At 36.6% G+C, this 15,070-nt stretch overlaps 1 protein-coding gene across 1 annotated transcript; it reads right to left on the bottom strand.

Moving 5' to 3' along the window:
- Window positions 1-6,636: 6,636 nt before the first annotated feature.
- CCR4 (C-C motif chemokine receptor 4) lies at window positions 6,637-11,881 on the bottom strand. The gene is made up of 2 exons (XM_063304127.1): window positions 11,441-11,881; window positions 6,637-8,674 (listed from the first exon to the last, which is right to left on the bottom strand). Exon 2 carries the CDS (start codon window positions 8,658-8,660, stop codon window positions 7,581-7,583), a length of 1,080 nt encoding a protein of 359 aa, XP_063160197.1. The 5' UTR covers window positions 8,661-8,674; window positions 11,441-11,881; the 3' UTR covers window positions 6,637-7,580.
- Between the last annotated feature and the right edge of the window lie 3,189 nt (window positions 11,882-15,070).

Below are 15,070 nucleotides of genomic sequence, written 5' to 3' on the forward strand. Positions count from 1 at the left end.
TTTCCCTACTGTTGCTCTTTCTGCGCAGAGTCCATTTTTCCTCCAGACTTCCCACAACTCACTACAGTTCTTTTATTTCTAGGTTCACCATTTGGGAACCTCAATTTTTTCACAGACACTCTATTGCAGTCTCACTAGGTCAAGTGTAGGCTTGCAGTTCCTGGAAACTAGCATAGCATTTGGTCATAACATGCAACCATAGCTTTTCCTTCATGGCTTGACAGAAAACCGAAGCACATAGCTCCTCTAGTGTTTGCCATGACAAATACTGAAGATGAGGTGAATCCTCAAACATGGAGGAATAGTGAGGTGCAGTGTGCTCATTTGATGGACCAGGAGTCTTGTGTAAAATGACTGAAATGGCTCTGCCTGCAGATCTGAATCCAGGCAGCAGCATATCTGAATCCAGAGAGCAGTTGGTGCTTTACATTTCACATCCAAAACATGTTGGGAAAAATGCTACAACTAAGGTATAAAGCAAGAGCCAATTTAATGTAATGGTGAAACGCACTGGGCTAGAAGCAGGAGATAGTGAGTTCTAGTCCTGCCTTAGGCATGAAGCCAGGTTGGGTGACTGGGCCAGTCACTCTCTCTCAGCCCTAGGAAGAAAGCAAATGGCAAACTATTTCTGAAAATGTTGCCAAAAAAAACTGAAAGGACTTGCCCATGTAGTTGCCAAGAGTCAAGACTGATTCAAAGGTAGAAAAAAAATATAAAGCATATGTTTTGCAAGTCAAATCCCCAGTTTAATCTAGCATTTCCAGGAAATAAAAAAACACCCGACATTGTGGAGAATTACTGCTATCTATGAGGACAATGCTGAACTAGATAGACCAAGAGTCACAACGTAAGGCAACTTCCTATGATTTATGTGTATTATTAAAGAGCAATATGTTTAGAGTAGCAGGAATACATTCTGCAACATTTTGTCTGGGATGGCTGTTATTTTACATGGAAGTGGACTTTTGATGTGGTAGTCAGGTGATTGGTTATAGATGCATTTCTTATTGAAGCTTATGATGAAATCTAGACAGAACTGTTTCCATTAGGTTTGTAAAGTCAAAGGCTTGAATATTTTAATTTTCTCTGATTTCTTTGTAAACTGTTTGGCTTAATGATAGTCATACAGAATATGATATCCTGAGATAAATCAGGATAATCTGAAAATATTTAATGCTTAGTAAGAGGAGGATTTTGGCCAAAGAATATTTGTGTATTTTGAAAAGAATACTTTATGACCTAGGCTTTCCCATATTTTGTTTGTTTGTGCAGTGTCATGTGACCAAGGAAGAAGAATCTGATTTGAAAGAGAATATTGGTGAATAAAATGCATAATCTCCAAGGAATTTGATCATGTAGGCTGAATGAAGTATAGGACACGTTTCTTGCTGGTATCTGGTATACAATAGTGAACTGGGATCTAGGAAGGGCCATAAAATATGAAGTCACAAGTCCAAGTGAATTATTCACTGTGTGATTTCAGATAGAAAAAGGAAATGATAGCAACCAATGCATGGAGATCTCAAAGTCTGGGAGTACAGTATGATTTTATCCACATTAATCTCTCTCAGGAATGTATGTAGTAATAACAATATTTGACAAAATATTGATTTGGGAAAGAAAATTATCTCAGGTTGTTGGCCCTTGAGTGACCAACAAAATGGATCATGTGTTTTAAGTAAATAGTTTAGAAAAATATAAATGGGAACTTATTTCTAAACCCATTTCTAAAAAGGACTGCTTAAATTTCCTCTTCTCTTTTTATAAACCTTGAGGTAGAAACATGATAGTAATGTATTAATGTGAATGCTGTATCATGCTATTCTTCCTTTGTAAATTTTTGATACTAGATACTAGACTAAATTCTAAACTGTTTTAACCTGGGGAAAAACTGTTTTATTAAAAAGAGAGAGAAAGAACAAGTTTTGTCTCTAAGAATTATTTAAAGATAAAGATTGTGTGTAAGACCACAAGATGCAAGAGTCCCAGGCAAGTTTGCTATATCTGGTGATTGATAATGATTTAACTAAAGCTGTCATATGTGAAGATTTTTTATTTCTTGCCTCATTCCAATTTTTCCTGTGAATTTTGAGCATCTCCATTTAAAGCTCCAGTCTATGCAGCAAGGATAGACAAAGCTTCATTGAGGTACATCAGGACTGTGAAGCTGAAAGGAAGCATGCTGTGGTCTCAGCAACCACCTAAACCACTGTTGGGTGTGTATGTATACAAAGGTGATGTCCTAGCAGATACTGCTGAGATCATTTGAAGAATTGAATTAGTTTTTTTCCCTTTTGAGTTATCTATTAAATACAAACCTGTTGACCAAGTGTCTTAATTTAGTCTTCTGTATGGTACTAAGTACAGTTTAGAAGTTTTAACTGGCAGATAGATGGAATCTTTATTCTTTGGTCTTCTGACTAATTGCATTTACTACCTTTTTTATTGTATTTTAATTTATTTTGCAATAAAATAAAGCCACTGTGGAGTTCAATGTGTAATGTAATAATTTAAAACCTTTACGGGCATAATGCCATTGCACCACTGTACAGGCAACAATTAGAGGCAGAAACTTCAAGGAGGAAGCAACTAATTAAAGCTTGGGGATTTTTGCTGAACCCAACAGCAAACCCAAACTGAAGCTCAATCATGGGAGACAGCTGTTGCCAAATACCTGTGTGGACCCAACACTTATATCCCATTTCCAGATGATTACAGGAAAGTAACGCCTCAGAGTTATTTGAAGGGTAATAACGGGGAAGAAGGCTGCAAATCTTTGCTTTGGGGCAGGAATTTCTCTTCTCATGGCAGAAATGCAAGATTTACACAAATTGGACTTCAGTGCAATTAGAGGGTATCCATCTACCTTTCAAATGCTGTGTAGAAAGAGTCTTAAAAGAAATTTAAAATATTCATAGAATTCGGTGGCTTTCTGAAAAAAAAGGGTCACAAATAAAATGGTCTTTTACAAATACCTGGGGGGAAACCTCATTGTAATCAATGGGACTAATGAAATATGATCCCTGTGTGCATTACCTTAATGTCAATGTAATGGTACTAATTGAAAGTAACAACCAAGTAACAATACTAACAATTCAGCTTTTTGTGGAGATGCTGAGCCTCATTCATAAGTTATTACAACTGAGCTCGGGACTCATCTTTTCCACCCATGTTTTCCAACACATCCATCTCTTTTTTTTTTTCAAACAAACAGCTCTCTCTCTGGAAGAACATCAGGCATTATTGCTAAGTAGGCACACTTAGACATTTCCCATTGAGTTGAATTTTAACATGTTAGTTAAAAAATAAATGAATAAAAAGCCAGAAATATCCCTGGAGGCATGTTGCTGTCACAAGTTCCTTTGGTTTGGCTGTTGGTTTGAATTTCTTTTGAGAGTTTAGCTCTTGTTGATATACTGCAAGCTGCTGTGCTGCTAACTCAAGCACATCTTTCCACCACGTCATTTGAATAGGGAAACAGTTTCATTTATTTTTTGTGATCTTACTGCACGGTTTGGTGAGTTCATAGTAAGCCAATCTGCCTTTGTTGGGGTTTATGTTAGTTTCTCTATGAAGCAGGAGATGGAGCTCCAGTGACAGAGTGGTGGATGCAGATCTCTTCCATCTGGTGTTTAGCCTTTGTGCAACTAAGTCTGTCTTGCCATTCCTTCTGTTTTACAGCATCAGCTTGTTCTGAAAAGTGTTGGGGGCCGGGGTGGGGGGGAGGCTGGCACAGTCTTAGTGGTTTTATTATTTTTTTGTCTGTAAATTTAGTCAACCCAGGAATCCCAGGGCTGTAAGCTAGACTGGGAAGTAAAACAACAACAACTTGGAAGATGGCAATGGCAAACCACTTCTGTATGTTTACCAAGAACATACATGGATATGTCCATGTACTCACCACCTTGATTTGAGGGTGTCTTTACCGCTTTTTATACAAAGCATTCAAATGATAAGCCAAGAAAATAACCAGTTAGAAGCCTTACTCTCTCCACCATTATATCTATCTATCTATCTATCTATCTATCTATCTATCTATCTATCTATCTATCTATCTATCTATCTATCTATCTATCTATCTATCAGTGTGTACACTTGATTTGGCCAAATAAGAGCCAAATTAGGTTTAGACTCTTAATCTAAAACCACTGGAGTTTCTCTAAAGCCTTCCCTGAAATTCATTAGTGAGACTGAGCAGGAGATTATGCCCCATCAGGAAAAAAAAATCTGTTTCTCAGGAAATTGCCAGGTTGGGGAGAAAGAAGAGAGTGCTTTTAATCACAGTGGATGGTTTCGCCAGGCTTCCTCAATCTCAGTGCTTTGAAGGACATAACATCAAAGCAGTATATTGCAGGACTGTTCTTGTGCTTAATGCTCTTACACACATTTTAATCCATAACCCCCTAACCTTACATTTATTGATTTTTTTTTTTAGATTTGTTGCTTAGGGGGATTACTGTAATTTATGGGATTTTCTTTAAAAATAAAGCTATAGGCAAAAGGAAACTAAAATACTTTCCACTGGGGGCGGGAAATGAAGCCCATCTTCTTTCCACAAAAATAATTATGCCTATCATGCTGATAATTTGCAGATTTCTTAATAGAAGCTCCCTCTATGCCACTTTCATAAAAATTACACTGCCAAAATGTGGAGGAAAATAAATATGGCATTTTTTTTGGAAATTCCCAAACTAGAAAGTTTATTGTTACTCAAAAGTTCCTAAACCTATTCATATAAAAATATATTGGACGTTATCTGTTCAAAAAGTCAACTTTGCCCGTATATTCCATCCAATTCAGACAATACAATGCAGTTCTCTTAAACTTCCAAACTTAAAAGGGACTTAGTACAGCCCCCCCCTCATTTATTGGAAATCCAAAACCCATCTTCTTGACATAGAATATTACTATCAGAGCGAAAATAGTCATTTCTTGATAATGAAAAAAGAGATTGGGATTTCCAAATTGTCACATTCATATTCATATCCCAAACTAATTGGTGAGCCTCCAAAGAATTCTGAGATAAAACACTCCATTTTTCAAATTAGGGTCCAAATCAAGTCTTTTGATCTATACATTCCTAGTACAACCATACCAGGTAATTTCTTCCTTTCAGAATTGCTCTCTGATCACCCTGAATTAGTAATATAGTCAAATTTTACAGTAAATATGGCTGCTTCTCTTCTGAGTCAAATCATTTTTTAATCAACAGCAAATTTCTATTGCTATTGATAAAACAGCAGTAAGCATAATATTTTTATTGTTAATTGCTTATATGTCATGGCCTTAGATAAAACATGGAAAACTGTCCATGTAAACATGAGGTCATTTACATTTGTTCACTAACTGGACAACATTTATTTGTTTCATGAAATCAAGATCATATTTCAAGTAATGCATCTGCTGGAAATTACAGCAAGCTGGTGGAGATGCCTCGTGTTTCTTTCTCTTCAGCTGGTGCCCTCTGGACTGTGTTGGACTTCAAATCCGATGGACTTCAGCCAGTATGTCCTATGTATTTGCTAAGTAATGATTATGGGAGGTGTAGTCCAGCTTAGATGGAAGGCAACACATTGAAGAAGGAAGACTTACTGTAACTATTGAGAATTATCTTAAAAGGGATAACATCCTTTGCATGAAATCGGCTGATATTTTGTCTACCTACTGAGCAAACAACAGCAACGATAAATGGCTTCATGTCATGAAATGGACACTTTTGGCAGGTCATAACCAATTTAACTTAAAAGTGAAACATAAACATTTTCAGAAAAAAAGATAGATACATTATACTAACTTTGAGTTTAAAATACTGATTCTTGGAATCAGGATGGGAAAGCACTTGGTTTTGAAGTTTAATATATTAGGTACTGCAATAATTATAATGTTTTTATGCTTATTTCCTTAATAACATTTTCCTTTGCATCATGGTATTTCTGACTACAGACCAGCAAAAAAATTGCTAATGCATGCAAATGTGAATTCTCATGCAGAGTGTGATAACTTTGAGAGACAGTTATCACACTCTACATAAGAACTGATTGATTCAGGTGAGGATGTACATCCTTACTTAGGACTGCCAGGGATGTATGACTAATTGTGTTTTTTTTTCATGTAATTTGTATAAAGACATTGATAAATCTTTCGCAAAAGTTATTTATTTTTAAACAATGCTCATTAGATGATAAAGAATAGAAATGTTAAAAATATTTTTCACAAAATCATACATTTCTTATACTAACATTTATAGACAGTCAAGTAATACAATGCTTAAGTTTTCAGTGGCCATAAGAAACCAGCAGTTCTTTACTTTTAAAAAGCTGAGCATTAATGCTGTTATTATTTGAAATGGCTGCCCATTTAAATGATTGTTTAAAACTAATCTTGACACTCATCTGGAAACAGGGCAGAGTCACTTTGAGAGATCATGTGTGTTTGACATTGAAAGCGTGAATCCTGCATAATCATGGCATGTCTTTGAAAAAGGTAGAATGAGTCCTGTGCTTTTGTCCCTGTCAACAGAGGAAAACAAAGGTGAGGGTTATGACCAAAGTTTTCCTGCCTTCATAATGCAGTAACTTGGGACAGCCATAAATGTAATAATATGTCTATATAGTTTGTTTGAATTATATAGTTTGTTTGAATTGAGGCATGACTACATGCATACTCCCATGCAAAGGAGCATGGCTTACATTTTGTGCAGTTGAGACTACTAGAGTAAACCTAATTCCATGAAAGGGATTAGGAGGGAGTAAATGTGTTTTGCTGATGTTCAGAGGGGCACAGTCTCCAATGCGTCCTGGAAAATTCAACAGGTATAAACCTATAACTAATGATGGGCTGTAGTACAAGCTCTTTGCAAGGATCTAAGGTATCTTCCTGTTATACAGGTAAATGATTGTGGGAATTGGAGGTAAGAACCATTAGAAAAAGGAAAAAAAGATTCCTGACCTCTTGCCTGTACTAGCCATTCTGAGGTGGAAGAGTGTTAGCCATGGCAAATGATCTATAACTTTCAGACTTCCTTGTTTGGCTGGGTCTTATGAAAACTGACGTTGAGGCAACATCTAAAAACGAGATACAGAGTTCACTTAAGATCATGATTCTGCTGACAGCTGACATAGCCACCTTGAAAAGCCTTCAGAACATGCTATTGAATTTGAGATATGCAACACTTGACATTTCCAAGCTTGTCTGCTGGCTCAGAGGACCCAAGATCGTGAACTGCAGAGTTGATTTAAAGCTGTGTTAACTCTGAAAAGAGAAAAAAAATCCTAGATAGCAAAAGACTTGACAAGCAGGCTTCGTAATATTGTGACTAGAAAGGAAACTCAAGAGTTAACGTCTTTGTCAGGAATTTGACCATAGGACTGAAAGGATGAAGTGATGAGTTTTGGGGCTTAGAACTCTGTGTAACTGCTGTGTCCAATGCAAAATAGCTTTTCGTGTTTCCAAGCTGGATGGGCTGCTCTCCTTTTTCCATGTTCAAAATTTACTTGAAGCAGTGCTTATTTGTCAGCATATGAAAGGTATCATTGTTCTGATGAATTGGTCCAACTTCAAAAGACAGCATTTCAGGTTCTTCAGAATGTCTCTTCATCACTAGTGGATTGAGTATAACCTGAACCTGATGACTCAGAATAGAAGGACTCATGGAGCCCACAAGATTTACAAAGTATTTTTGAAAGGGCACAGTTCTTGAAGAACAGTTTGATGTATAACTTGAATTTTTGTCCCATAAAGAAATAGATGACTGGATTCAAACAGCAGTGAAAATATGCTAGGATTTGAGTCACTTGATTTGCATAGTCCAGGTTTTTGCTGATTTCACATTGTCCAAGAGTACTCACATCATTGAAGCATTTTAGAAAAAGTACAATATTGTAAGGTGTCCAACAGAAAAAAAACACCACCACCACAACAAAGATCATCTTCACTGCCTTCTTTTTCTTGTTATTTCTGCAATGCAGCAAGGTTGGAACTATCCTTGCATAGCAAAAGGAAATGATGATGGAGGGCACAATGAGGCCTAATATGTTGAGTTCCAAACAAGTGAAGAGTTTCCATGCGGTGCTATTCTTAAAGTACACTGATTTGCATTCAGTGTGATTATAGTCGTTTACTGACGTGCTAAATATCAGTTCTGGAATAGAAGCATTGATGGCCACCAGCCATACAATAAGACTAGTAAGAGTGCCGTAGGTGGCAGTTCTTGCTTTCAATGAAAATGCAACATGAACAATGGCAAGATACCTATCAATGCTCATGAGCATGGTAAAAAAGATTCCACTGAAAAATCCAATCTGGAAGATCCAAGAGATTAGTTTACACAAAGTATCTCCAAATACCCATCTATCAGCCATGAAATAAGACCAGAAAGGAAGACCAAGAACAAAAAGCAAGTCAGAGATGGCAAGATTGAATACATAAATATCTGTCATGCTTTTCAGCCTCTTGTACTTCAGTAGCACCAAGACAACAACAGTATTGCCTGTCAAACCAAGCAGGAAGACTAGTGAGTAAAGAGTGGGAAGGAACCATGATCTGAAGCTTCTTACTCCATCTTTGATGCATGGTTCAGGACCATATTCATCACCATATTCATCCAAAAAATCTAAAGGGGATCCCATGCTGATGCTGGCTGCTTCAGTGGTAGATAGCATTTTCTTTTGGAAACCTAAATGAAAGGATGAAGGATGTCAACACAGGAATTCATAGCTTTCTACTTAGAGGAATTCAGCTTGCCATCCTACCTATGCGTGCTTACCTGGAAGGCCCACTAAACTCAGTGGTATTGCTTCAGAGTAATCATGCATAAGACTAAACTGTCAACATTATAATATTTAAAAAAAAATTACAAGAAAATATAGGTTTGGAAGATACACAGTTCAGAGACAAGACAGAGACTGCAGACTGAATAACATAATTCTTGGTGCTCTAATATCACTCTTGAGGTAGAAGGGACCATTCCCTCCAGTCACTAGATTATAGTACAGAATCTGGCTTTGCTACTATAAAAATTGTCATCATTTCCTTCTTTCTGCCTTGCCAGAAGCAGATGGAGTTTGCTCAAGATAGGAGAAGAATATGTGTTGTAATTGACTAGAATGGTTTCAGCACTTTGTCTGGATGTATCCTGATTCTAGCCTGCAGACTCTGAGACTAGTTTTTGGACTTCTCTGTTTCTTCCATCATCCTGTTACTATATATGCACCACCTGATCTGATGAAGACTGCTGAAGAATTTGAACATTCACCCACTCTCAGTCCTTAGCCTAATAAGATATTGTCATCCTTGAACTTTAGATTCCTTGTGGGCTGGGGAGGCCCCATTTCCTATTCAGTATAGGGTAACCCAACCCCACCCCTGTTTGCAGTCAAGCATCTCCTCTAATTCCCCATTTCTTTAGCCATACGAACAGCCTCCTGCCAGATTTAGGATTATCTTGCCCTGGAGCAACAAGGTGTTTAGCATCTTTTTTCTAGTCACTCATGCAGATCAAAAACACAGTTTTAAAAAATCTGCCCCTTTTCCTCCACATGTAGGGAATTGAGTTCCAGAACTCAAGAGTCTGTGTTCCCACACTTTACACTTACCTGCTTTTGGATCTTTTCCTTTCTTCTTATAATATTATGCCTTTGGCTGCCTTTAAATTCTCTGAATTTCTACACAGTGCAAATATATTGGTCTCATATAATGTTAAAAAAAAATCTACTGCAAGTTCTAATCATAAGTGTCAGTGTATTTGCGGTATCAGCATTGTTTAAAGAATTACGACTACACTACAGAATTAACAATTATAGTTCAATTTTATTTTTATTGTTTCTGCATGTCCCTTTGATCTCACCATTCCTCTTATTTTCCTCTCTTTTCACTGCCTGTATCAATGCTGATTTGCACTATTATAAATCCTATTCCTACAGATATTCTTCCCTAAAATTCGGGGAAAAATCCAGTTTGTGCAGCATGGTGATATTTAATAGACTCCAACTCCCTTGGAGGACACCAGGTTAGGAAAGGCTACATGCTATATTAAATTCTGCATCTATTATATAGCAACGGAAATTTTACTGATAATTCTTATAGAGAAAAACAATGAGAACTCACTAAATTCTTTGTAATCAGTGGGTTTATTTCCAAGAGTTTAAAATATGAGACATTTTGCTCATAGAGCAAAGAGTAAAGGTAAAGAGCATAGAGCATAGGTAAAGAACAAGTTCTCATTTTTAGTTTCATAAACAAAAGCGTATCTGCTGTATCTTACATCAACACTGAAAATTGTCTAGTTTCTTCACCATACCTGCAGAAGTCTATTTTGGAGAGCTGAAATGGATGGTTGGGAGTCATCAGAAGATCGGTTGGAGATTCTGCCAACCCCGCTGCCACCAACATCTATCACCTGTGTTAAGAGCTTCCCTGTGACTAATTGTAAAAGCAGTTCTGGTCATGGTCCAAGGAGATCATATCAAAAAGGAAACGAATGCATAAACTTTGTTAATCTGCATACTGGAGAGTTTATACCTGATCACTTTTGTCTTTCGTGAAAATAAGATTGCACATTTTTTCTACTGTTTTCAGTTCCACATACTTTTACCTGGGAATAAATGCTGTTGAACTCCAGTAGATTTCCTTTGAATAAGCATGGATATGATAGGCTTGCATATGTTGGAGTAGTGTAAAATAAACATCCATTTGTGGCTGTTACACAATCACAAAAGATCCCTTAAGTGATACTCAATTGCCTATTAGCTTAATTCAGCTCAGACAGTCTTCTGAAGGCAGGTATAGATTTGTTCTGGAAGTGTCTTCATTTTTTTTCAAGATAATATTAAGGGGTTTTTTTTCCTCTCTCTCTCTCCAAAAAGATGTTTCCACATCTTAAATTTCCAGATCTGGAGATTTACAATAATGTAAGTAATTCTCCACTTTTCAAACCATTTAGTACAAAAACTAAGAGATTCGTTTTTTTAAAAAAATGGTCAAAGTGTTAGTAGAGCTGGGCACAAATTACCTTTCACATTTGTTCATCCAATTTGTAAAGAACAAAATTGAATGGATGAATTCTCTGAATTTCTCCAGGAGGAAGAGAAAATCTCCAACAATTTCCTAAGGGCAGGATTTCACCTTAGAGGTCACATTAGTATCACTGTGGAAAAAAAGCCTTTAAGAGAAGATCCCTTATATTTTTATTTTGGGATATAACAGAAGCATGAGCATGAGAAGCCAGATTATCAAATAAATGACCAAATAATAATTTACACACAATATTCAAAGACCGGAACTCCTAGAATATTACATGCCCTCCACTGTAAATTCTTCAAATGTCTCTTTTCCTTTGAAAAAAAAAATCTAAAGCAAATGGTCATTAAAAATGGAATAAAGAAAAAAAATACAAGCAATTTTCTCTGCCTGACACTATATCACACTTAAAATATAAATTTACCTGTCCAAGTAGATAAGAAGAATCTTGCATAAGGGTGATGACCGTCTATGCTGAGGAAGTGGTGTGAATCAAGTGAGATAAACTGCACAGAAGTTAACCAAAGGGAAGCAATTCACTGAAGTACGTACACATGCTATGCTCCTGTAGATGAGTGGCAGAGCCTACTGAGCCTCACTAACCCCCTCTTGTGAACACCACACTGATGCCACATTTTCATGTTTTTCTACAGTAAGAGCATCATCTAGCTTTTCAGAAAATTACATTCTATTTATTCCAAAAATGTTAATAATTGTATGCTTCATTAGCTTCTCTGAGTGTTAAGTTTCCCGTACAGTCCCTTTTCAGGTCCTTTCACACTTCTTTTCTGCAATCAAAAGGGGTTGAACAGAAGATTCTCTAGTTCTGCATGATATTTAACATCGTGGTAACTTGACTGACCTATGGTTGAGTTTCCACTTTTGAAATGCATGGATAAAGTATGACCTGTGCAGAAATCAGATTTCATTGAAGCAAATCAAAGCATTTATTGTTTAAAAAATAATTATCTTCTCAGAGAGAATTGTATTACAAACATGGAGGACGCAGGATTTCCAGCAGCACAGCAAGTAATCTATGCCAGTTTCTGTGGCAGTATATTCATGATTTTTATTTTGGGATGAACATTCAAAATAATAATCAAAAGAATGCAAAATCTAATCCAAGGGACAGCTTTTCTTGGTCTATTGAATTCAGACTCTTTGCTGACTTCAGCAAAAAGCATTAGTTTCTTGTAACTGTAATTTGAATATGGTATTTGTATTTATATATTTTATGGTATTTTAATGTTTTATCCTGGTTGTAAACCACCCAGAGTCCCCCCTTTGGGGGGAGATGTGTGGTGGCAAAATTTGATAAATAAAATAAAAATAAATTTATTAGTCCAAAAAATGATGCCAGAGGAAAGAACTGCAGAAATGCAACACACTTAATCTTTCTCAGCCTCAGCCACTTTAAGATGTGTGGACTTCAGCTCTCAGAATTCCCCAGCCAACCAACACCTTAGTTGTTGAGGTTGAGAAATACAGATCTAAGCTTTAAAGCCAGTGCCAATCCCACCACATCCTTAAATATCGTCCTGATTCTAATGCACATTGTCCAGGATTAGTGTTTGAACGTCACCATAATTCAAGTAGCATAATAGATAATGGTTTGACCTGTGATTTTTTTCCCGTGGGGCTCATAATTTGCAGTCTTCCCATCCCTGCTTTGGCTACTAAACTGCCCTCCAGCCTTTCCACACTGATTCTACTATAGGTCCAGTTAATGGTGCAACTGATCCCTGATGAGTTTCAATTGTTTTTCTTTTTTCTTGTATACTACGAGGACAGAGAAAACCAGGGCTTGCAGGTTGGGTATTACGGCTCTTCATTACTGTTCAAAGGAAGTTGGCTAAATCTGTTCACTTGCAATTGAAACATTTGATATCTTGAAGAACTTGTCAAGCAATAGAATTTATCAGAAACATTTTCAAGCAATCCTATATTCCAGGTTTTTCCATCTATCCACTGAGATATTATCTAAATAGTTCCATTATTTATCAATAATTACTGTGGTTGCTAAAAATAGAAAATGGATGAGAGCTTTATTTCCCTTGCAAGGTTTTTTTTGTTCTGACCAGAAAACGTATCTAGTAAACCTAATTATGGAGAAAACTCAATCTTCTTTTAGTTAGGTATGACATCTTGTAAAAATGTCTTTCAAAAAATCTGAATTTTTTATCACAGTCCCACTAAAGATGAAAGAATATTCCAATCAGGTTGCAGTCTTGCCAAAAATTAATTGAATATTTACAAAAAGTCTAATTGATTCTTATTGGAGTATGATGCCACCAATGTTTAGGGATTATTTCATGAATAAATGCTGATAAAATCCCCCATGTTGCCATACAGACTATCAGATATCATCTACATGTGTCCCTAAATCTAGACCCCAAGCTACTTTTAGCTCTATGGTAGATTCACCAAAATCCATTTCAAATAAGATCACATATATTTTTGAAGCTATAGTTTTAGGTTCTATGAAAATATTTAACATTACATTTTCAAAATTGGATACATTCCATTTCCAATCCCCATCATTATTTCATTTCCAATCTCCATTTTTTATTTCATAATATTGCATTGAGCTGACACACAAAAACCACAGTACTTTAAATTTCTATAAAACCTGTTTTTAATAAATAGTCCATGCATTTAGAGAACATATGATTAGGGGAGCTAAATTTCTTTTGAAAAAAATGAAGCATGGTTTCATAACTTTCTGATAGGGCTAAATATATTCCATTTTGGAACAATCCAGACTGATCTGGATGTATAATTCTACCTATAATGGATTTGAGATTTTCAGTCAATAACTTTCAGTATAATTTATAATCTGTGTTTAATAATGTAATAGATCTATATGAAATAACTTCCTGTGTTTTTTCTTCCTGGCCTAACAGTAAGTGTAATCTTAGATTTTCACCATGAAGCAGAAAGGCTCTTGCCTTGATGTAATAAATTAATGTATTTTCAAAAGTTCTGAATGTTTATCTTAACACATGTTCCATAGAACAACACATGGAAAAGGGAAGGTAGACAGATACAGTATATGCCTACGATAATATCTTATCTGAAATGACAATTTTTCAAATGTCTGGATTTCATCCAAGCTACTGATAAGGTGTACCACCAGGTACTGTGTTATATACACCCCTATATTTTGTAAAAGTATAAAAGAAGGGAAACATCCTAAGGATTTTGAACCTCAGGGTAGACCAGAAGACCCAGTAAGGTCAGACAGCTCCAAGGGATCCATCTGCTGTTATTCCTGGGGTTCCTGACAAGTAGATGGGACATACGGCATATCATTTTTTCTGTATTTCTCTTAAAGTATACTTAATATTTTGACATTTACCTTAGTGTAAGCCTATTGTCTTCAAATCCTAAACTATTGGTTACCAGTGGCCACCAGCGATGCAAATTTTTGCATCACAAATAGAATTCAAGGACAGTGCCAATCTGGGGGGGGAAAGGGCCACTGAAGAGAGGATGCAGAATCTGGCCTGAGCTGTAAGCTTGATTTGTACCAGTGGCTCAAATACTGAACTGGGTTATCCAATCCTCTCCCTTGTGTCATGAGAGACCAGCATGGTTAAGCATGGTTGTCCTTCACCAATGCAGAGGTAAAATGTTTGCAAACTTTGGATGTACAGGAGAAAAGAGGACAGAAAGTGGTGATGGGAGTGGGATGGATCCTCTTCAATGTGCTCCATATTGTATGTCTCTTAGAGACTACTCAGAAACAGATGGAAGCAACAGACACATAATATTCTTGCTTTTTAAAGTGAGGCACAATGAAGGATGAGTCAGTCTTTGTACTGGTATTGCTCAGCAATCATTAGTTGTAAAATGAAACAGTCTATCTCTGAAGGGGTTGGTCCTGGACTGCATAGAGTAAGCTCTCTGAAAGAACAGGAGTTAGCTCTAGCCCCAGAGAGGAGAAGGTATGAAGAGGCAGAGAGGGAACATCTGGGAGAATCTCCTGGTGAAGAGAGACACACATCCTGCCACTTGGTCTCTGATAGCTTAGCCAAATGCAAAGGAAAGGAAC

The sequence above is a fragment of the Candoia aspera genome, chromosome 4 (assembly GCF_035149785.1).
Source record: "Candoia aspera isolate rCanAsp1 chromosome 4, rCanAsp1.hap2, whole genome shotgun sequence".
Lineage (NCBI taxonomy): Eukaryota > Metazoa > Chordata > Lepidosauria > Squamata > Boidae > Candoia > Candoia aspera.